This window comes from Aethalodelphis obliquidens, unplaced genomic scaffold (assembly GCF_003676395.1).
Source record: "Aethalodelphis obliquidens isolate GAN/ISIS:26980383/991018 unplaced genomic scaffold, ASM367639v1 scaffold53, whole genome shotgun sequence".
Classification (NCBI taxonomy): domain Eukaryota; kingdom Metazoa; phylum Chordata; class Mammalia; order Artiodactyla; family Delphinidae; genus Aethalodelphis; species Aethalodelphis obliquidens.
The window spans coordinates 7,212,441-7,233,156 of NW_020837997.1; the positions used below are offsets into that span (position 1 = coordinate 7,212,441).

Genomic DNA, 20,716 nt, shown 5'->3' on the forward strand with positions numbered 1-20,716 from the left:
CACACACACACACACACACACACACACACACACACACACACACACACGCACGACACAAACACACACCACACAGACACGGAGGCGTGCATGTACCCCGCCCCCACCCCCAAAGAGACCTTCTCCTGCACACAGAGGCCACAGACCCAAACCCTCCCTCCCAACCCCCCCGCCCTCCCCCCCGCCCCCCCACCCCGCCTCCTTAGGATTTCCTGAAAACCCACAACTTTCTCCAGATGCGCGCTGGCCCTGGCCGTGCCACGTCAGAAGAGACGAAGCAGATCGTCGCGGGCGGACCAGTGGGTTCCTCGCCTGCTCGGAGGTGCTGGGGCGCTGTGGCCCTGCTGCTGCCCAGGGGGCCCGCAGGACAGACAGCCGGCCCCGCCAACCCAGTGTTCAGACTACCTGTTCAGGGGGCTCTGAATGTGTACAGTAGTCTGCACATTGGTTAGGCTGGGCTCGGGCGAGCGGCGCGTCAGGATGGGCCCCCCACCCAAACTTGCTGCCACCCACGCAGCGAGGCAGACCAGGAGGTGAGTGCCACTGCCCACCGCCCTCCTCCCCACAGGCTGGAGGCCTGGACAGAAGATTCTGGAATAAAGAAGAAGGGCTTGGGCGGGGGCGGGCGCCGGGGAGGAAAAGAGGCGCCGGGCAGAGGCAAAGAGAGCCCCGACACCGGCTGAGGGGTCGGGGGCTCTGGTGGAATCAGTCTCCTATTCCTACCCTCCAGTAACCACCTCCTCTTGTTTATTTTTTTTAATAAAGAAATATGGTGTCTTGCCTCTCTCTGAGGCTTCTCTACGATGGTGGCCTGACCCCGGGGGTGGCCACCCTGTTGTGTGATTTTCAGGGCCCTTGCTGGGATCCTAACTTGGCGGGGAGGGGGGAGGGCGGGGGACGGACAGACAGACAGACAGGATTTCGCGACTGCCCCTCCCCAATCTCAGGCAGCTCTGTGTCTGGGGTGTACACAGGGCCCCATTCACAGGTCTGCTGGTTCTCATTACCGCCGGCGGCACTCGACCCTCCTCCCAGCACTGCCCCTGCCTCTGCTCTGGGGCCCCGAGGGAGGGTCTGGGGCTCCTGCTTTCAACCCCTAGATGAAGAAGAAACGAAGGGCCCCTCCTTAAGTCAAAAACTGAGCTCCCGATGATGCCATACAGCGAATCGCCAGGCTAGGGTTTGGGCCCAGAAGCCCCCTCTCCAACCGCCCGAGGCCCGGCATTCCTGCCCCGGGGACCCCCAAAGCCCAAAGGTGCGAACCAGCTCTCAGCTTATCTGACAGCTGATGCAGCACAGAGCAGACTGAGCTTCAGACTGCGGGGGAGGAAAGAGAGGGAGAAAAAGTGCAAGCGTCATCCCCACCCACACTGCACCCCGGCCATTTTGAGGAGCGGATCTGGCCACGCAGGTTCCTTGAGGAATGCCCAGTCCCACCCACCCTCCCTCTGCATCTCGACCCAGGAAGGCGCCAGGGTCCTGGACAACCCCAGTTTAGAAGCAGCCACCCAGACAAGGTCCCTTGGGGGACTCGGGGCTCCCAAGCCTTCACAACATTCCAGCGGTGAGCCTCTGGCCTCACAGGGAGTGGGATGATGACATTCTACTCTTAAACACCCGCCACTTGTGGGAACTGCTTCCTGCCTGGGCAGTGGGGAGTGGTCCAGGTGTGGGGCTGAGGTGCCTCGGGTCAGGGAGCCCGTGTCCTCTACCCACCGCATGGGGACACTTCCCCACTCCGTGACATGGGGGCAAGTCACTGCTCAGAACCTCAGTTTCCTTCCCTGACAAAAGGAATGTGAGTATCTACTGAGGAGGAGGAAGAAGACGATGCCCTCCGTGTGGGACCACGGCAGGCTCTCCCAGCCAGTGAGCCTGGCACAGGGCAGGGGCTTCATAAACAAGACAGGGCTACCCAGGGGCGCCAACAGAGTTCTACCTGTCTTGTCTCTGAGCCTGGGTGGAAATACACATGGTTGGGCACAGGCCTGTCTGTCCCGGGATGGGGTCAGCTGCCAGTGAAGCCCCAGGTGTGGGGGTCACCCCAAAACCCCAAGGGGGGAGAGCCAGGTAGGGCAGCTCCAGGGGCGACCAGAGAAGCCCGGCCTCTCCTCTGGGGGCACCTGGGCCGGGCTGGAGGCTGTGCCATCCCATGTGGGCAAAGCACAGAGCGGAAGCAAAGATCCCGGAGCATGTGTGCAGAGGGATGCGTGTGCCTTCCTTGTCAGGCACCTCCTTCCCTCCTGTGGCCACGTGGTGATGGGCACGGGGCAGCCATCCTGGACCACGAGGAGGAGCTATGTGTTACGATGGCCATGGGGGAGGCGGAGCCAGGGCCCTGGCCAGCCTCATGGCACAGGGCTGCCAAGCTCGCCGGGCGGGCAAGAAACAGACCACCTCTGTAAGTGCCTTCATTTGGGACCTCTGTCACAGATGCAAATCGAGAGCCACCTAACACCACCTTGACGACAGGGAGTGCCTGTGTTATCTCTCACAGGGCAACCCAGAGAAACACACTGGCCCTCGCTGGTGGCCCCTGGAAGCCTGTGTCAGAGTGGCAACAGACAGTCACACCAGAGGAGTGGCTTCACTCCCAGGCCACTAAGCCACAGTACTGTCGTTCTGTTAAGAGAACTAAGCCACGAAATGGGCCACTCAGGACGGGAGGATGGGCCGAGGCGGAGGAGGGACCTGCACGGCAGCACCCGGTGGGGCTGCCCGCTGGGCCAGGGAACAGGGGTGCACTCACTCACAGCCCCGTCCACAGGCTCAGGGAGACCATGGCACGAGGCAACGTGCAACACCACCCCCTGTGCTTATTATTCCTGGTGCTGTTCCCAGAGGCCTCCCTCATCCTTCTGAGGAGGCCAAGCACATGTGGAATGATCTCAAGACAGACACCGTGACGGAGCACCTCAAAGATGCAAGGGCCGTTCTACCTCACTTCACGGATGGGGAAACTGAGGCCCAGAGAGGCTAAGGGCCTGGCTGAGCCTGGGTTAGCTGTAGAAAATGGAACCCCAGCAGCCTCAGCGTGAACCTGAGTCCCCGACCCCAGGCCGTGCCCCCTCTGAAAGCCCCCACCTTGCCATGATTTTGAAGGGTGGGATCAGTTTGGAGCCTCCCCCGTGCCCCTTTCCTCCTCAGGGAGCCCAGCCCCCACGAGGCACGACCGCACGGGGGGCCGTGAGGGGCTCGGATATGATGCACAGTGCCTTTGGACACCCTGCGGCCCTGGCTGATACCATCCTAATGGTAAGCTTTGGGGTATGGTGGCGCTCAGGGAGCCTTTCCCGAACGAGCAGTAAGTTGAGGGAGTGCCACCCAGAGGAGGGAGGTGTGGAGAGCACGACCCACCATTACCCAACCGTCCCACGCCTGCCAGCCACTCACCTCCTCATCCTTGTACCAGGACAGTGACTCGGCCGTCAGCACAAACCAGTACTCCTTGGAGCCGCCCTTCATCAGGCTGATGTTGTTGATGGTCAGCCAGCCCCTGCGGATCACCTGGGGGGGGAGGGCGGGGCTCAGCAGGGGACAGCGGCCACCACCCAGCCAGCCCGGCCTGCCCCAGCGCGGTGGCCAGCACCCTCGCCCCTAGCAAGGCGGGAAAACGGGGACCACGGCAGAGACACCTCCAGCCCAAAGCCAGGCACCCCGATTCCAGGCCACCTTGCCCCAAGCACTTCCCAACGGAGACCAACGTGGGGCCCTCGGGCGGGCGGACGTGGACTCACTCACAGTCCCCAGGGTGATTGGGAACTGGGTCCCTGGGGAGCCCCTCTGCGCTTGGGGTTAGGTTGAATTAGCACAGGTGGCAAAAGGTACTCCCAGCTGGAAGGGGCCCAGAGGAGGGCATCCCAGGCTTGTGGGGGGGGGGGCCATGTCACGTTGGATGTGACTGAAGGAATCACACTTGTCTTGGTGAGACGCGGTACCAGCGACACCCTTGGGCCCTGCCCCTCGTGCCCTGTGGAAGGCGGCTGTGGATGTAGAGCTGGAGGAGTCGCCCAGGCAACGGGCAGAGGCTTGATTCTGCTGCCCGGCTCACCCAGGCAGGCGCTCGGTGGGCACAGGGACCTGCTCTGACCAGGAGTCGAGGCCAGCCCCCGCCCCAGGGCTCCCCTCCCCACAGGCTCTTTTCAGAATACGAGGATGAAGAGACTCCTCCACCCAGAGGGCTGGGGACAAAAGTTTGAGCCCAGGGGACCCGCCAAGGATCATGCCCCACTCTGGCTTTAAGCCACGTGGTCCCACTTTTCTCTGACTGGCACACCCGGGTTCTGGGCTGTGAGACCCCCTATATGGGGCTCGTCTGGCCACTGCTGTCATCTGAGCAGGAGACGGAACCCAGGCCTGCGTGGGGGACTCACCTGACAGCTAAACGCAGGTAGCCTGGGGGAGGCCACACTCCCATGTTCCCCGGGCCATGGAGGCGCTTGTGGGATGGAGCCTCCCACCACTCTGGACTGGGGATCCCGGGGCGGCGGGAAGCACGAGTCTGCGTAGGCAGGGACACCCGGGGCCAAGGCAGCGACAAACTGGGCTAAGCTGCAGGAGGTGGGCTGCCCGTGGCCATGGACAGCGGGGAAGGGCTGGCGCTGTACCCCCAGGGTGGGGTAGGGCTTTGGGGCTGCCTCTGGGGCCCACATGCCTCCCTAGTGGATGCGGCTCAAGAGGGCCTTCATCCTGTCGACTCTGTCCTGCCACCAGGCACACCAAATCTTCACTGGGCCACCACCCGCCTGTGGCTGGAAATGAGCTCTTAAGTCTCAGAGACCAGGAAGGCAGAGACGGCCACAGAGTGGCCAGGGACCTCTGCACCACATAGAAGTCCCTGCCCAGGCTGTGCCACCGTTGAAATGCCACCTGGCAGCCCTCCCTGGGATGACGGGACAGCACCTGGGAGTCTTGCGGCCGTCAGGCAGCAGGCAGAGACTGTCAGCCCCAACGAAGTCACGGTCTCAGTCCTGGCAGCAGGGTGACCGACCCGCCCTGGCTTGTCCAGGAGGTCCCTAGGCTTAGTCCTCAAAGTCCTGGGAATGCCCTCAGTCCCGGGCAAAGTGGGACGGGTGATCAGGCCGGGGGCGGAAGGAGCCCCTGCATCTCCAGAGCTGCGTGGGTGCCTGTCCCCGCCTGTTCCTCGCTCCCCCAGGGGCAGGGTAGGGCCTGCCTTGTCTTAGTCCAGGTCTAGAGTGGGTGCTTCTAAACTTCAGTCATTGATCGACAGCCGGGGGCAGGGGGGAGGCTGTGTGTGTTGGGTGCTCCCCAGAGAAGAAGTCCTCATATGGCAAGGCCTCCACGCTTCTAGGCCCAGCCTCGTTCCCAAGGGGGCAGATGTGCCCCCCACCGCAACCCCTTGGTGGCCGAGCTGGCTCGCCTGCCTCCACCCTGGGTCAGGTAGAGGTCAAAGCTAGCAGATGGGGCCCTTGTCATGCTCCAGGGCATGCGGCCCTGCTGGAAATGGCACCTCTGAGCCTTGGGGCAGGAGGTTGCTAGCTAGGCCTGGAGAAGCACTGCCCCCCCTCAGGTCCCTCTGCCCTTGAGCCACCCAGAGAGCTGCCTGTGTGGGAGCCCAAGGGGATTCAGAGACAAAATCCCGCCCTGGGGAGGGGCAAGCTGCCGGTGGCAGACACAGGCGCTGAGTCTAGAGGAAAAGGAGTGGTCGGGCCTTCTCATCCAAAAGCCAGATTTGTGCCCAAGGGACTGGGCTTAGAAAAGGGGGGCTGGGGCGGCGGGAGTAGGGTCAGCTGGGGAGATAGAAGAGGCAGGCGGGGTTCCCGTGCTCCGGGGGGCAGGCATGCCGGGGGCGGGAGGAAGGGCTGCCAGGAGAAGTGACGCAGCTGGGGCCCACCTCCTCCTCCCTGGGTGAGTCGCCTGGGCAGGGATGGAAACCATGGCTGGAAGACCCAGGAGCCACAGCCACGCACACGGCAGGGCTGGGCTTCGTGGCTAGGGGTGTGGAATCTGGCAGGAAAAGAATGACTAAACTTCTCAGGGTGTGGGTGTGGGGAGAAACATGCCTCTGGGCTGTTTGGAGGGAAGAAACCATTCAAAGGGGATTGGGGTGACACATGGGAAAGTGGGAACCATGGGCCCAAGGACGATCCATTCCTCCCGCAACCGCCCCCAACCATGGCAAGCTTTGGCCTCTTCTGCATCTTCCAGGTCCTGTTAGGGGTTCAGCTCAGCTACTGGAAAGATCCCGGGGTCACCAGAAGATCCCTGCCAGAGGGCAGCAGTAGGGCCCGCCCAGTGTGGGGGGAGAGAACCCGGGAGAAGGAGGCCTCGGTTAGGGCTGGTGGCGCAGGCCATGGTCTCCAAGGTGGAGAGCTGGGGCGGAAGCCAGCTGCCCAAAGGCAATCACCTTGAAAAGAGCTCAACTCTCAGAAGTGGGCATTGCCCGCTCCCTGCCGGGCTGGGCTGGGCCACACACAGAGAGGAGGTGTTACCTAAAACAGGGATGGCAAATACCATTCGCCAATCAATGGGTAGCACTGTGGTGAGAATTCTGGGCACTGTGGGAAAGGACACTAGGATCAATTAGTGATGTTTGCCATTGGCAAAGGGACAGGGGCAAGTGCAACAGAACAGCCTAATCAATCATCGTATCTGCTATGGAGGCAGGAGGATAGTGGCAGCATCCAGGAGAGAGTCCCCTGATCAATGTCTGTCACAGGTACAGGAGGGGTATCACGTGCAAAGCTATCACATGGGGGAAAAAATTCCTTGACCAGTTAGTCACATCTGCCACGGAATGCGGAGTAGTGACATGCTTAGGAAACAAAAATGCCAGGATCAATTAGTGATGTCTGCCAGGGGCACAGGACAGGAGAGAGGTACAAGGAAAAGAGTGCTGGATCAATTAAGAATGTCTGCCTTGAGTGCAGGAGGGGAAAATTTCTGCATGGTGTTGTCTGGAAACAGAGTGGTGGCAGTGGCAAGAATAAGCTCTTGCAGGGCTTGAGCAAAATCATCCCCGGCCAGGGAGGTGAAGGGAGAAAGGCCTGGGGTGTTAGCTGAGTATTTGCCATCCCTGACCTACAGGAAACTAGGAAACCGTGTCAGGAATGGGCTGGAGGGGTGGGCGCCAGATGGGAGCAGTGGTCAGGTTAGTGTCTGTGTGAGTCAGCTTAGCCCAGGGCAACACGAAGCCTGGCAGGCGGCAGCCACGGCAGAGGTTTTTAAAGGTTAGCTGGATTTTTAGTTGTTCTGTTATTTATTTATTTATTTTTGGCGGGGGCGGGGGGAGGGGATATTATGGGGTGGCATGGTCTCCACCACTACCAAGTTCTCTAATGTTTGCTACCACACTAAGTGAGTACTTACCAAGATCTCCCCCTTTGAAAATGCAAAGTTAGGGTTGTGGGGAAATCAAAGAAGAGCAGGCGGAGGAAAAGAGACGTAAGGGACATGAGGGGATGGAGAAAAAGCAGGAAAGGCACAAAAATGAGGAGAGAGAAGAGCAGGGGGAGAAAACAGCAAAAGAAAAAAAAATTACATGCTATTAATTATATTCATGGTGTTAATATTTAATTCATTATCATCTCCCGAAATGAAAAAGCAACAATATATGTATTACCTATGGCAAGCGCAAAAAAAAATCATGCAGTGGTTACACCCTTCTTTTCCAGAGGGCTCTGTCATCGTGCAAGATAAAGAGCAGAGCCCCCATCCCCACCCCCGCCCGATGTGGAGAAGGCAGGGGACACCGGCAGAAATTTTTGCAAAGATGATGTGTTTTCTTAAGCAGGAAAAAAAAAAAAAAGGGCACCTAATACTGGCCTATATAAAGCTGTTCTTACTTCACAAGGCCTCTGGCTGGGGCATGACATCAAGGTGGAGAACCCCCCATACAGCTCTGGGTTTCCCCAGGTATGGGGATCAAAGCACCCCCAGGCTCCCCAGACCTGCCTGTCACAACCAGCCTCCCCCCAGGCTCCGAGTCTCCAGGGCTGGGCCCGGGAACCCAATGTGGCTGCAGACACCAGAGGGACTGGGCTGCCCCCCTCCTTAGTGTCAAGTTCTAGCCGTGGCCTTGGATGTCAGACAGGGCCTTCTGCAAATCTGCCCCCTAGGCCCTGCCAGAGCTGCCGCTCAAAGACCGGTTTCCCAAAATATTAAAACCTAAGTGGATTTGAGAAGCTGGAGGGGTGGGGGTGGGGGTTTCTGGCGGGACATGCTATGAGCCAGGTGCCATCGCTGGGCCTGGTGGTCCCTTAGTGCCCTCCCACCCCCGAGGGTGGAGCTGCGGGCCGCGGAGGGTGCAGGGGTGGGCAGTTACCTGGTTGGGGATGGCTCTCTTCTTGTTCAGCTGGGTGCTCCTCTGCTGGGCGCTGAAACCAAAGCACAGAGACAGCTCATGCGGCAGGAAGCCCATGAGGGACGAGGAGCAAGAGGCCCTCGTGGCCCAGGTGGGGTTCTCTCCTGAGTGGGGGCCAAGGGCAGAGGCAGAGAGAAGCCCCCCGTGTACGAAGGGCTGCCCAAGGGAAAGAGAGCGGGCTCATGGAACGAACGAGATACCAAATTAAACCCTGACTTCTCATCCCTGATCTCGGCCACTCCTGAGAGCGCCAGCTATTTCTAGGAGTCACTGGGTCCTGGTACTTCCAAGAGGGGGCATGGGAAGCTGGATTCCCAAGTGGCTGGGAGGTAGCCATGCTGGCTTCAGAGTAACCTTCAGTGTTTGGGGGCTCAAACTTGAGGCTTCTTCCCGCTTTCTCCTCCCATCCTGGCCCGGGCACGAGGCCCAGAGCGGCTCTGACCACGGGGCCATCCAGACTGGGAGATGAGGCTATGGGACAGCTGCTCGCCATGAAAACGCTACTCATCTTGGATGGCTCCTGACCCAAGTCAGAGGACAGTCAAGGTCAATGTGTTTCTGCAAGGTCCCTTATTTACCTATAGTCCCAGATCTCTTTACTTCTTCATCTATGTTGTTTCCTGGCTAGTTCACAACAGACAGACGAAGTCTCCTTTATTTTGTACGTGGGCACCTACTCAGCTCCCTTGTTTGTCCTAATATATTTTCTACTCGGACCATCATTATCACCACCGGCAACCAACTGTTAACTCCTGTTACTTAGGGGTCATATTGTCTTTTCTTATCATATTGTTTTAGCTGGAACTTTTGAAACAACATGAAAAGGCAAAACATCTTGTTTAATTCCTTTACTGAATGCCTCTGGGATGTTACCTTAAAGTTCAAGCTGGTTGTTGGATAAGGTAGTGTGTGTGCGCGCGCGCGCGTGTGTGTGTGTGTGTGTGTGTGTATGTTAAGGAAGTAGGCTTCTGTTCCTAGATCAGTAAACGGTGGAACATTAAGAATGGAAATGAGGGACTTCCCTGCCGGTCCAGTGGTTAAGATTCCGCGCATCCACTGCAGGGGGCATGGGTTCAATCTCTGGTCAGGGAACTAAGATTCCCACATGCCGTGTGGCTCAGAAAAAAAAGAAAAGAATGGAAGTGGAATTTATCCACTGATTTCCCTAAGATCAATATATTCACTACAAGGACTTTTTCTCTGGGCCTTGTTTTTAGTGTTTTGAGGGCAGTGAGAAAACACCCCAGAACTTCTATGCACAGCAAGGAGGTGGATCAATAGTGTCTGAAGGACACAGAGCTAAGCCACTCACAGTGATGTCTGGGTGCTGGTGAGGTCCCAGATGCTCTACCTCCTAAGGGCTTCCTGGGTCTCACACATGACTCGCAGCCCCTCTTTCCCTTGCCTCCTTTGTGTGTGTGTGTGTGTGTGTGTGTGTGTGTGTGTGTGTGTGTGTGTGTGTGTGTGTGTGTCTGTGTGTGTGTGTGTGTGGTGTACGCATGTGTATGTGTGTCTGTGTGTGTGGTGTGTCTGTGTCTATGTGTGTGGTGTGTGTGGTGTGTGTATGTGTGTCTGTGTGTGGTGTGTGTATGTGTGTGTGTGTGTGTGGTGTGTGTGTGGTGTGTGGTGTGTGTGTGTGGTGTACGCATGTGTCTGTGTGTGTGTGTGGTGTGCGCATGTGTGTGGGGGTGGTGGTGTGGGGGGGGGGTGCGCGCGTGTGTGTGTCTGTGTGAGTATGGTGTGCCCATGTGTGTGTGTGTCTGTGTCTCTGTGTGTGTGGTGTGTGTGTGTGTCTGTCTGTGTGGTGTGTGTGTGTGTGTGTGTGTGTGTGTGGTGTGTGCTGGGGGGAAAATCCAAAGTGCTCCCCTTGGCCTGAGGCCCTCCTGTGACGAGGCAGTGACCTCACCCCTCCACCTTGCCTTGGCCTTCATGCTCCGGCTTCTCAGCCTTCCTTCCCTGTCTCCAGTGCTCTCTGACCCCGCTCCGCTCCGGCCCCACCGCCTGGCTGTCATGACTTCCTTGGGAAGGTCTGTCCAAGCCTCATCCCTCACTGCCCTCTCCCACAGCCCCTCCACCTGCCCTCCTTTCCCACTGTCATCCTCCTTATGAGAACTGGCTTAACGACAGCGTGTGGGTTCTCAGCCTCGGGGTTCTGAAAAGGCAAGGCCCAAGTCTGGCTTGTTCACCATCCTAGGACAAAGGCAGTGCTCCGTGGCTATTCCGGGGGCCCCTGCGACATCCCACCCAGGGCCGGGGCCTGGGCCTGGGCCTGGGCCGGGTGGAGCCTGGCACCCTGGGCCCCGCCCCCAGCCAGGGCGTCCCCCGTTCACACACTAGGGAAAAGGCACACAGCAGGCAATACCCACCCGGTCACCAGCTGTTCAGTATAGTAACAGCTGGGGGAAGTGGGAAGGCCCAGGAATCCAGAGGAAAGAGTGGAGTGGTCAAAGGAAAAACAGGAGAGATTGTGAGAAGGAACTGTGGATGAAGTGTGAGAAGCAGAGACATCAAGGTGAGGAAAACAGCAGCAACGTGAAAAGGGGGACCGGCGTTTCCAGGCCCCACACACCCGGCTGCTGGGGGAGCAGGAGCAAGTGGGGCTGCGAGCCCAGCCTGAGGGGCAGTGCCCGGCCAGGGCCCCTCAGCCTTCCCCACAGCGGGGACAGTCCGGCCGGGGCCCTCAGCTCACCTGGGCTGGGGCAGCAGCTTCTAATCATGCCCCTCATTCATTCGTTCACTCATTCATTCATTCCACTCACCAACCACGTGTCCAGCACAGAAGAGCTGAGTGCACTGATGAATGTCTACCCAGGGAACTACTCAGCCAGCAGAGACCCTGGACGGGAAGACCCTCATGCCCAGCCTGCTAGCCCCTTCCTCCCTGCACCCCCAAGGCCAGGCCACAAGGCCACCCTCCGGACTCCCACGGGCGGTGGACAGCCCCACCCCGGCACTGACCACACTGTGTCTTAACTGCCTGGGGGCAGCTCTGTCCCTGGCGCAGGACCTTCCTTTCAGGGTGGGGACCTGGGTCTGGGCCTGCTCACTGCTGTTCTCACAGGGCCTGGTGCAATGAAAGCACACCAGCGATACCGGCTAAACAAATACAAGGACGCTGGCTACCAACCGCCTGTTATTCTATCAGGCTCCGGAAAGAGGACCTTCGCGAGCCATCAGAACAATCTGTGTGATACTCACCGAGGCGGGGGGCTGATGGCATCAGCGGGTGACACTGGAGGCCACCAGCATTTATATTTATATCCTGCTGAAATCAGCGCCCTGCTCTTCTGGCCCCTTATCCGGGTGCCGTGGAAGGTTCTAGTTTTAAATCTACAGCATATGGACAAAAGCCATGCAAATCCTGGCAGCACTTCCCCAAGAGCAGCCCCTGGAGCCCTGAGCCCCTGAGAGGCTCAGTGAAAGGGCCCAGTGCACGTGGGGGAGACTGGGAAAGCTGCACGTGAGTCTACGAAAGGCTCTGAGAAGCCCTGCAGCAAAGGAAGCAGTGAACGCTAGTTAGCCTTGCCCTTTCTTGAAGTCTCTGACCACTGGACCGCCCTTTCCTCCTTAAACTAACCATGGGGGTGCCCCACAGGAGGTGCATTGGGGACAAGGAGGCTGGGGGGTCGCTGCTACCCAGCAAAGCTTCCAGATGTTCTCCGATGGCCCCGCGCTTCACCTGGGGACCCATGACAGAGAGACCTTCGTGCCCCGGCCCAGCAGCGGAATCCCAACTTGACCGCCTTTCTCGAGGTGTGGCTCTGAGGGTGGACACTCATGCCACCCCACCAGCCGCTATCTTGAAAAGTACATACTTGGCAAATCCAATGAAGTCTTCGTGGTTCGTGTTGATGTAGGACTGCTCGATGTCGATCAGAAGAAGAATCTGGGGGAAAGCGGGGGTCATGGTGAGAACAGAGCCCAGCGTGGCAGGGAGGGGCTGCTGCCAGAGCACTTCCCGCACCCGCCAGCAGGGGGTGCCCCGGAACAACCACACTGTTTCCCAGTTAGGAGAAGAGTGATCACCCACCCACTCCTTCCCATATCCTGGGGTCCATCTGCAGGGGGAAGGGGGCATGGGTGCTTCCAGACACCAAGGCCTCACAAGTGAGAAAGACTGGGCCAAAAGAGCAGAGTGAGGCAGCCCAATGTGGTAGCCACAAGTGCGGCCTCCGAGGCCTGGAGTAGGGCAGTAAGGCCTCACTGCAAAGGCTTACGTAGGTCACAATATGTCCCGTTGAGAGTAGTGCCTGGCATGCTATAAGTGCCTCATTAAAACGGCAAAGGTGGAAACTATTGAATATCCTGTGATAAACCATAACAGAAAAGAATATGAAAAAGAATGTATATACATGGAGAACTGAATCACTTTCCTGTACAGCAGAAATTAAACAACATTGTAAATCAACTATACTTCAGTAAAGGACTTCCCTAGTGGCGCAGTGGTTAAGAATCCACCTGCCAATGCAGGGGACACGGGTTCGATCCCTAGTCTGGGAAGATCCCACATGCTGCAGAGCAACTAAGCCCGTGCACCACAACTACTGAGCCTGCTCTAGAGCCCGCGAGCCACAACTACTGAGCCCGCGTGCCTACAGCCCATGCTCTGCAACAAGAGAAGCCACCACAATAAGAAGCCCGCGCACCGCAACGAAGAGTAACGCCCGCTCGCCGCAACTAGAGAAAGTCCGCACGCAGCAACGAACACCCAACGCAGCCAAAAATAAATAAAATTTAAAAAAAACAAACAGAAAAACTATACTTAGGTAAAATTAAAAACAAACAAAAAACTGGCAAAAGTAATTTGGCCAGGTAAGGACATTAAAATGAAACACACGGGCACAAAGGCACACACCAGCCAGCCAGGATGTCGTCTCAGATAAGACACGGGCCCTTAAACAGCCCTGTCACTTCACTGTGCCTCTGAACCCTCAAGCATAAAGCGGGCCAGGCACTCGGATCTTGGGGGGCTGTTGGAAAATGCTGGGGTGCTCCGTCCACGGGAGACACTGTCACTGGTTTAAAAGGTCTGAGTCCTGTTGCCCCAGAGCCCAGCCATGACAACAGTGGGGCAACCGGGGGCTCTGGTGTGTATGGAAGGGACAGTAGCATTCTTGCCAACCATGACAACAAAACAAATTAGAATCTCTCAAGCTTTTCACAAAACTTCCAGGTTACAGAAGCTTCGAGGGAATGGGGGACCCTGTGAAGGACAAATGAGTAAGTTTCTTCTCCGTCAATGTCAAGGGGAGAGGAGCTGTTCTAAACAGTGATCTCACAACCAAATACAACAGGTGGGCTTGTTTCGGTTCCAGTTTGAATAAACAGTGGCCAATCTCCTGGGATAAACCACAATGGAAAATTATATATATATATATATATATATATATAAAGCAAATCTATATGTGCATAACTGAGTCGCTTTGCTGTACTGCAGAGATTGGCACACACTGGAAATCAACTATACTTCAATTTAAAAAAAAAAAAAGAGAGAGAGAGAGAGAGAACACAGTGGACCACCGTGGGGGAAATAACCCAAACCAGGTGTCGCGCCACATGAAGGCAGGATGACAGCCCTGGGCTGAGCAGGTGACAGGTGAGACTTGAACTGTGGCTGTGTGGGGCATCTCACTCTCTGCCTTTGGGTATGCTTATGCAGTCTTCATAAGACAGTGTGAAAACACAGAAAGCACTCAAACATGTTCTGGTGGGTGAATGGATAAGCAGGCTGTGGTCCACGTGCACCATGAAACACTACTTGGCAGTCCTAAGAGACACACTTTGGCTACACCACAAACAACAGGGATGAGTCCTGAATGCATGGGACACAGGATCAAAAGGCTACCACAGGGCTTCCCTGGTGGCGCAGTGGTTGAGAGTCCGCCTGCCGTATGATACAGGGGACACGGGTTCGCGCCCCGGTCCGGGAAGATCCCACATGCCGCGGAGCGGCTGGGCCCGTGAGCCATGGCCGCTGAGCCTGCACGTCCGGAGCCTGTGCTCCACAACAGGAGAGGCCACAACGGTGAGAGGCCCGCGTACCGCAAAAAACAAACAAACAAAAAAAACTCACACTGCACGACCAAGATCTACTGCACATAAACTGTATCTGAAGAATGAAACAAAAAGCCAGTACCTGGTCCTTGGTCCTCCCCTCCCGTTCCCGGATGTAAGTGGTGACGATTCGTTCGGTCTCCTCTCGCAACCGGGGGTAGGAGCTGAGCTGGAGGGAGAGCAGAGTGGCGGCGTCGGCTGGGTCCTCGTGGCTTGGGCAGCAAAGTGAGCCAAACGGAGAACATGGGAGGAGGGGGGCGTGGCGTGGAGTGTGCCCACCGGTTCCCCACCCCGCTCCTGTCTCAGAGCTGCTCCAGCCGGGAGACAGGAAGGGGACGGTGAGGGGACGGTGGGCCGGAGAGACCGAGAGGGTGCCCGCACACAAGCAGAGGTGCTTTTCGAGAATGCGTCTCGGAGGTGGAAAGTGGCAGAAAGTGGAGAAAGCGGGTGACAGCCACCCCCCTCCCTTGAAGTGCTGGGTGAGAGCAAGGACACAGTGTAATTAAAGCCCCTGGGCCGCCAGGGCGAGGGCCTGAGCACAGCTCAGGAGTGCGCAGCAACGCCCGTTCTAGCATAGGGGGAGGGCCAGCATCTGGGCCATCGACCTCGGAGGGACTCCCTTGCGGGGGGTGGGAAACTGCTCCTAATCATCTCACCTTTGGGATCCACTCCTCTGGCACCCCCACTGCCCCAGCCTTTGCAGCAGCAACCAACCCAACGCACAGAAGCCCACCTTCCATGGTTTGGGGAAAGACCACGAGTTGGGAAAAATTGAGCCAATGGTCAAAATCACTAGAGGAAAAATTCCATTTTCTTTTTTGGCTACACCACACGGTTTGTGAGATCTTAGTTCCCCGACCAGGGGTCAAAACCTGAACTGCAGAGTCCTAACCACTGGACCGCCAAGGAACTCTGAAAAATTCTCAGATGCCTTGTGATGTAAGAACACGCAGACCAGCACACGGGCGAAGCGTTTCACCGCGTTGGTGGCAGTTTGGAAACCACCTTTCTCAAAGCGTTCCAGGGATGGGCATGGACACTCATCCCTGCTGCCTGCTTAGTAAGTGCATCTGGCGACATCAAAGGCCTTCCATCCCCGTCAGAGGCCCAAGATGCAAAGGTGGAACCCAAGTGCGACTGGCCCACCCCCTTGTGTCAGCCAAGGCAAAGTTGAGATGTCTCCAAGCGACCACTGGCCCACGGAAGGGGGTTCCTGCCGAGGCAGAGTTTCCCAGATGCTTGGGTTAAGACTCACGATGGGAAAGAGGAGATGGGGGACAGAGGCATAGGTGATAATAATGAAACCTTCTGTTACCTTCTCAGCACACTTTTTAATGACCGTGGCCAGTTCTGAGACCACGAGATCAACACACTTCAAACTCGGCTCTTTGAGTTTTACAATCTGTTTTTTCACAATGGCTTCAAAGGCCATGTCGGGGGTGAAGAGCCCCGTCCTGGGTCATGCGGAGGGCGGGATGAGGTAAAAAGACACCCAGGGGGCAGTGCAGGCCACACACGCGGGACGGGAGACAGAGAAAGAAGAAACGAGAGTCAGCTGGTTAGTGACATGCATGGAGGAGCCTGCGCCCGCATTTGCCCCGGAAGCTGCTTCGGATCAAGAGGCGACCTGGGTCCAAGGGGTGGGCTCAGTCTGGGGTTTAATTATAAAAGTGCTACGGGTGGGAGTCAGCCTACGAACAGCTAAAGGTTTGGGGAGGCCTTGCCTTTTCGTATCTGTGACAATGGGCTCTAGGACGAACATCTCCAAACCACCTGGGTTTCTTTCCCTTCCCTTTTCCAATCGAAGAAGCTTAAGAAGCAAATGTGGGCTTTTCCAGACTGAGAACAGAAGGATGAAGCAGAAACTCCTGCCTTGGAAGGCCGACCCAGAGCTCCACGGCCATGGGGGACGTGCAAGCACAAACTGGCCACTAGGAAGCGCTTCAGCACCTTGGCCAACACGTGCTGCCCCGGGAACCAGGCCGGGGGTCCGAGGGCCACTGCCTGGGGACAGCACTGCTCCTGCGGGAGCTGGTGGAGGCTGTTAGGGGCGAGCCCAGGGCCGAGCACTCCTCAGGCCGTTGGCGTTTGGGCCTTTCTCGGCGCCTTGGGGACAGAGAAGTGGCTGGCTCCGGGACAGCCTGAGGGTGCCAGGCATTTGTCAAGAAGGCATTTGTGAGGGGCAGGGAGGTTCAGGGAGCTTGGCCTCCAGCAGGTGACGCGAGGTCCCTCTCTGCTTCCCAGAAGACAGCAAAGCGACAGCCCAGCAAGACCCCCATCAGACACATGCTAAGCTTGGTATCAGGGTCCCAGGGAGCCCTGCCCACCAGTCTGGAATCTGGAGGCCTGGCACCCCGAGGCTGCACCCAGGCCAAAACGCTTCTGCCCCAGCCTCTGGGTAGAGGCCACGTTCTTGGAAACTGAGGCAATCTGGGAAGGGGAGAGAGGGGGACCAGCGGGGCAAAGGCCAAGCAGCCATCGGGAGCCTGATACCAAACTCCCACAGCCCCGTTTCCACAAGGCCAGGAGTCACCCTGCCGAGGGTCCAATACCTTACTGGTACACTGCCTAACTGTATTGATTAGCTCCTGGATAACCAGGTCGACACATTTCAGACAGGGCTCTTTCAGCTTGACGACCTGCTTTTTCACAATGGCCTCGAATGCCAAGTCCGGGGTGAAGAGCCCGGTCCTAAAACCATCCGTACCCGGGGAAGGGGCAGGGAGATAAGTCAGAGAGAAACAAAGCACGGTCAGCGATTTCATAGGCACGGGCTGGGTTCCCGAGAGAGCCAAGGTTGCAGCAAGTCTGGGGGTCGGACGCCCGCGTCCGCTACCTGGAACCCCCCCCAGGGCGATGTGAGGATCCCACGGCGACACAAGCGTGGAGGGCGGGAGCAAAACGGTGGGGACCCAGGAGGAGTCCGGGGCACCCATGACGGGGACAAATGCTGGGGTTCCTGCAATCGTGCCTTGGGTCTGACTTCCTCCCCACCCCCCAGGGCAAATCTGCAGTGAGCTTTCTGACTTGGCTGACCACGGTAACTGGGCCCTTTAACCCATGTTTAACCCAAGGGCAGCGGACAGCCGTGGGGCTTACGACAGATCCACACAGAACTAAGCACATCCACCCTCGAGTGCCTTTGGAGACCCAGAGGGAGAGACTGACAGCTACTGCAAACCATCCCAGAGCCCTCTCCAGGCCCCCCGCCTTGGGGCACCCCAAGGATTGTGGGGACTGACTCGCTGCAGGGTGGCACCACGGAGGTGAAGGGAACACGGCGCCTCCCCCCGTGGAACTTGCCTGACTCCGTGGATATTCTTAATGGCGTAGCTGATCTCCCGTCTTAAGTCCTTCTCGTCGAACTCCATCTGAGAAGAGACAAACCAAACACATGCAAGGAGGTGCCTGAGGCACCGCCACATCAGGTCTGTAGCTAGGGAATGTCACCTCCTGTGTACCATTTACATTCACAGGGCAGAATGGTTAATTGGTCAAAATTTTCAAGAACATTAAAACTCAGTTTCAGCAAGGATGCTCTGAAACTAACACTCTTGCTCTCTTGGAAGGAAAATCAACTCAAACTTTCTTCTGGACTATGTGGCAGTAAAAATCAAAACATACCTATACTGTCACAAGGTCGTTTTTAAGAGCTCTAGGAATTTATCTTGAGGAAGTAATCAAGGATTGGCTACATTCACAGAACCAGCCGTAACTGCTGAAAAATGTGCAAAGAACCTAAATGCCGCGAAATGGGAGACTGGTTAAATGAACGATGGGACAGTCAAAGAATAAGATAGTGTTCTGCCATTGACAATGCATGAAATGTATATACTAGTTTGGAAAGATGGCAAATCATTTGGAAAAAAAAAAAGAATACAAAGGTGCATAATTAATTTTTTTAAAAATACATATGCACACACTGGTATGGATGAATATATGTATTGTGTTTGTGGATGCAGGGAGGCTTTTTGCCTGCATTTGCACAGAAATAATTCTCAAAGGACACACATCCAGGTGCTAAGAGGCGTTGTCTGTAGGTGTTAGAATCATGGGTGTTTTTTTCCTTTTAGCTGTTGCTCTTCTATTGAAAAGAACATGACTGGTTTTTACAAAGATGGCACGTGCTCACTGTAAAAAAGTATAAAACTTCAAGCAATTAAAACAAAAAAAACCCTCCAATCCCAGCACCCAGAGCTGACATTTGGTGAATATCCTTGCAGGTCTGTCTCTGCAAAAAGACACACATCTAGACATGCGTGTATGATTTCATATGAAGGATGTTGTAACTATCATCTGTATGTTCTGTTGTACATGCTGGCTCCATAATCTGCTTTCTCCCTTTCAACCACATGCTGGGGACATTTTCCCATGTGAATTTACCTATATTTTCTATGTACTTTGCAAAGAACATGTATTCAGAGGAAGAAAATGGAACTTTTCATACAGCTCTGCCGGAAATCTCTAAGCTCAGGGAAGGAGGCCCGGGCCTGGAAGTGGGAGCTCGAGACCTCGTGGCCTGGGAGGAGGCCGGGTTCAAGGTGGACTGAGCAGAAGGGTCAAGGCTGACCAGAGGGCCTGGGCCGGGCAGTGCTACCTTCACCAGCTCGAAGGGAAACCGCTCGTGGAAGATGCGATTGATCCGGGCACCCCCGGAGAGCTCTAGCGTGTCCACTTGGTCTCCAGAGCCCTCGATCCTCTTTTCGAAGTCCACCCCAAACTGCTGGACCATCCTATGAGGAAACAGAAGACCCGAAGGTCAAAGCAGAGGTTTTAACACAGCTCCGGAATTACGTCCCTGGTCAAGCCGTGGCTTACTTTCCTCCGCAGTGAAAGCACTGTATCCTAACCACTAGGCCACCAGGGAACGCCCATCTTTTTATTTTTTAGCAGCAAAACCAGACAAAATCCAGGAGCAGCCAGTGGCAAGCACTTGCTACACACCAGGCCCGCTCTATAGGCCTGCTACGACTATTCATTCATTGAGTTGGGGGCTCGGGGGGGGGGGGGGGCAGTTATTACTCCCATTTTGCAGATGGCAAGAGGGAGGTGCGGGGTGTGTGTCGGGGGTCACAGTTTAGCAATCTCTGCCCTGAGGTTTGGCCTGATCCAGCAGGACCATAACGTGAAAAGGGAGCCCCTGCACACAATTCAGGTGGCTTCCACTGGTTCCCGCCACCTCCCAGTCTGTTTGGGTCAGGACTCCACCACTGATGGGCTGAGAGGCCTTGGACAGGTGGCTCTGCCCTCTGAGCCTCAGTTTCTTCATCTGCAAAGTGGGTTGGTTGTAACAGCACTTCCACACAGGGTCACTGTAATAAGGATTTAAGGAGTTTCTAGATTTCATCAACTCAAAGCAGGCATTGGTGTCCAAATGCACTAATGGCCCTGGACACCCCCCAAAAAGAAAAATGTTGTCAATTAATGGTAATTCATCTGAATCATCTGGTTTGAGAAGTTAAAAAAAATTTTTTTAAGTGCACACCTAATTGATGAAATGTGGTAAACGCCACGCGTGGCCCCTTAGAACCCAGCCCAGCCCTTAAAAAAAAAGTGTCTCAGAGTATTGCTGATTAGTGCTGTGAAGAAGTGAACAGTAAAGAACCAAGATATTTATCAGCGTTTTGGTCTTCTTTAGCATTTCTAATTGTTTTCCCCAGTCCCTTGCACTGTCTGTCTGAATCATTTCCTCATTTCCATTCCCCCAATTCTGGATCTCCTCAAGTACTGTGTGGAGGTTCCCCAGAAGAGGAGCTGCTCCAATCGGGACCAGCCCCGCACTGGGCTGGCAGCAGGGAGCTGGCAGTTCCCTGGCACAGAGAAGCCCGGCTCTTATGGGCAAATACAGCTGATGCCTGCAAGCTGCCAGGGCGGCCAGCCTCGGCCACCAATGGATGGGGTTCTTCCAGAACACCCAGGGGGTCACGCACAGGGCGTCCCAGATCCCCAGAAGCTCTCTGCCCACGTGAAGCAGACAGCGCCCACGCTTGACTTCCTTCCCAGAGACACAAAAAGGCCTACGTTAATGCTGCACCTGGAATGGGGACCTTGAACGGTGGCCAAATCAGGGCCAAGGTCGTAAAAGGCTGAGCACTACAGCAAGGACGGAGCACGGAGCAGGGAGTGGTTTAGGCAGCGGGATGAAGACCACGCCAGCTGCCGCCAGACTCGGAAGGGAAAAGACGCAGCTTGCATGAGCATCAGCCTCCCAGGGGCCCTGGAGTCCGAGCTGCGCGCAGAGAGCACACTTACCAACTGTCATGAGTTAAATTGTGTTCCCCCAAAATTCATGTTGATGTCCTGACCTCCAGGACCTCAGAATGTGATCTTATTTGGAAACAA

General features: G+C 56.3%; 1 protein-coding gene across 9 annotated transcripts in view; it reads right to left on the reverse strand.

Moving 5' to 3' along the window:
- Positions 1-20,716, reverse strand: part of DNM2 (dynamin 2) — a 94,224-nt gene that overhangs the window by 14,130 nt on the left and 59,378 nt on the right. For 3 of the 9 annotated variants that reach the window (XM_027085155.1, XM_027085150.1, XM_027085148.1), the window contains exons 8-15: positions 18,972-19,107; positions 17,678-17,745; positions 15,690-15,828; positions 14,457-14,543; positions 12,136-12,206; positions 8,282-8,333; positions 7,327-7,338; positions 3,391-3,504 (exon numbers count right to left, since the gene is read on the reverse strand). In XM_027085155.1, coding sequence (XP_026940956.1) covers positions 3,391-3,504; positions 7,327-7,338; positions 8,282-8,333; positions 12,136-12,206; positions 14,457-14,543; positions 15,690-15,828; positions 17,678-17,745; positions 18,972-19,107 — 679 coding nt within the window. Of the gene's footprint in view, positions 1-3,390; positions 3,505-7,326; positions 7,339-8,281; positions 8,334-12,135; positions 12,207-14,456; positions 14,544-15,689; positions 15,829-16,926; positions 17,066-17,677; positions 17,746-18,971; positions 19,108-20,716 lie in introns of all 9 variants that reach the window. The other 6 variants (XM_027085156.1, XM_027085151.1, XM_027085149.1 and 3 more) reach the window with 3 other exon arrangements.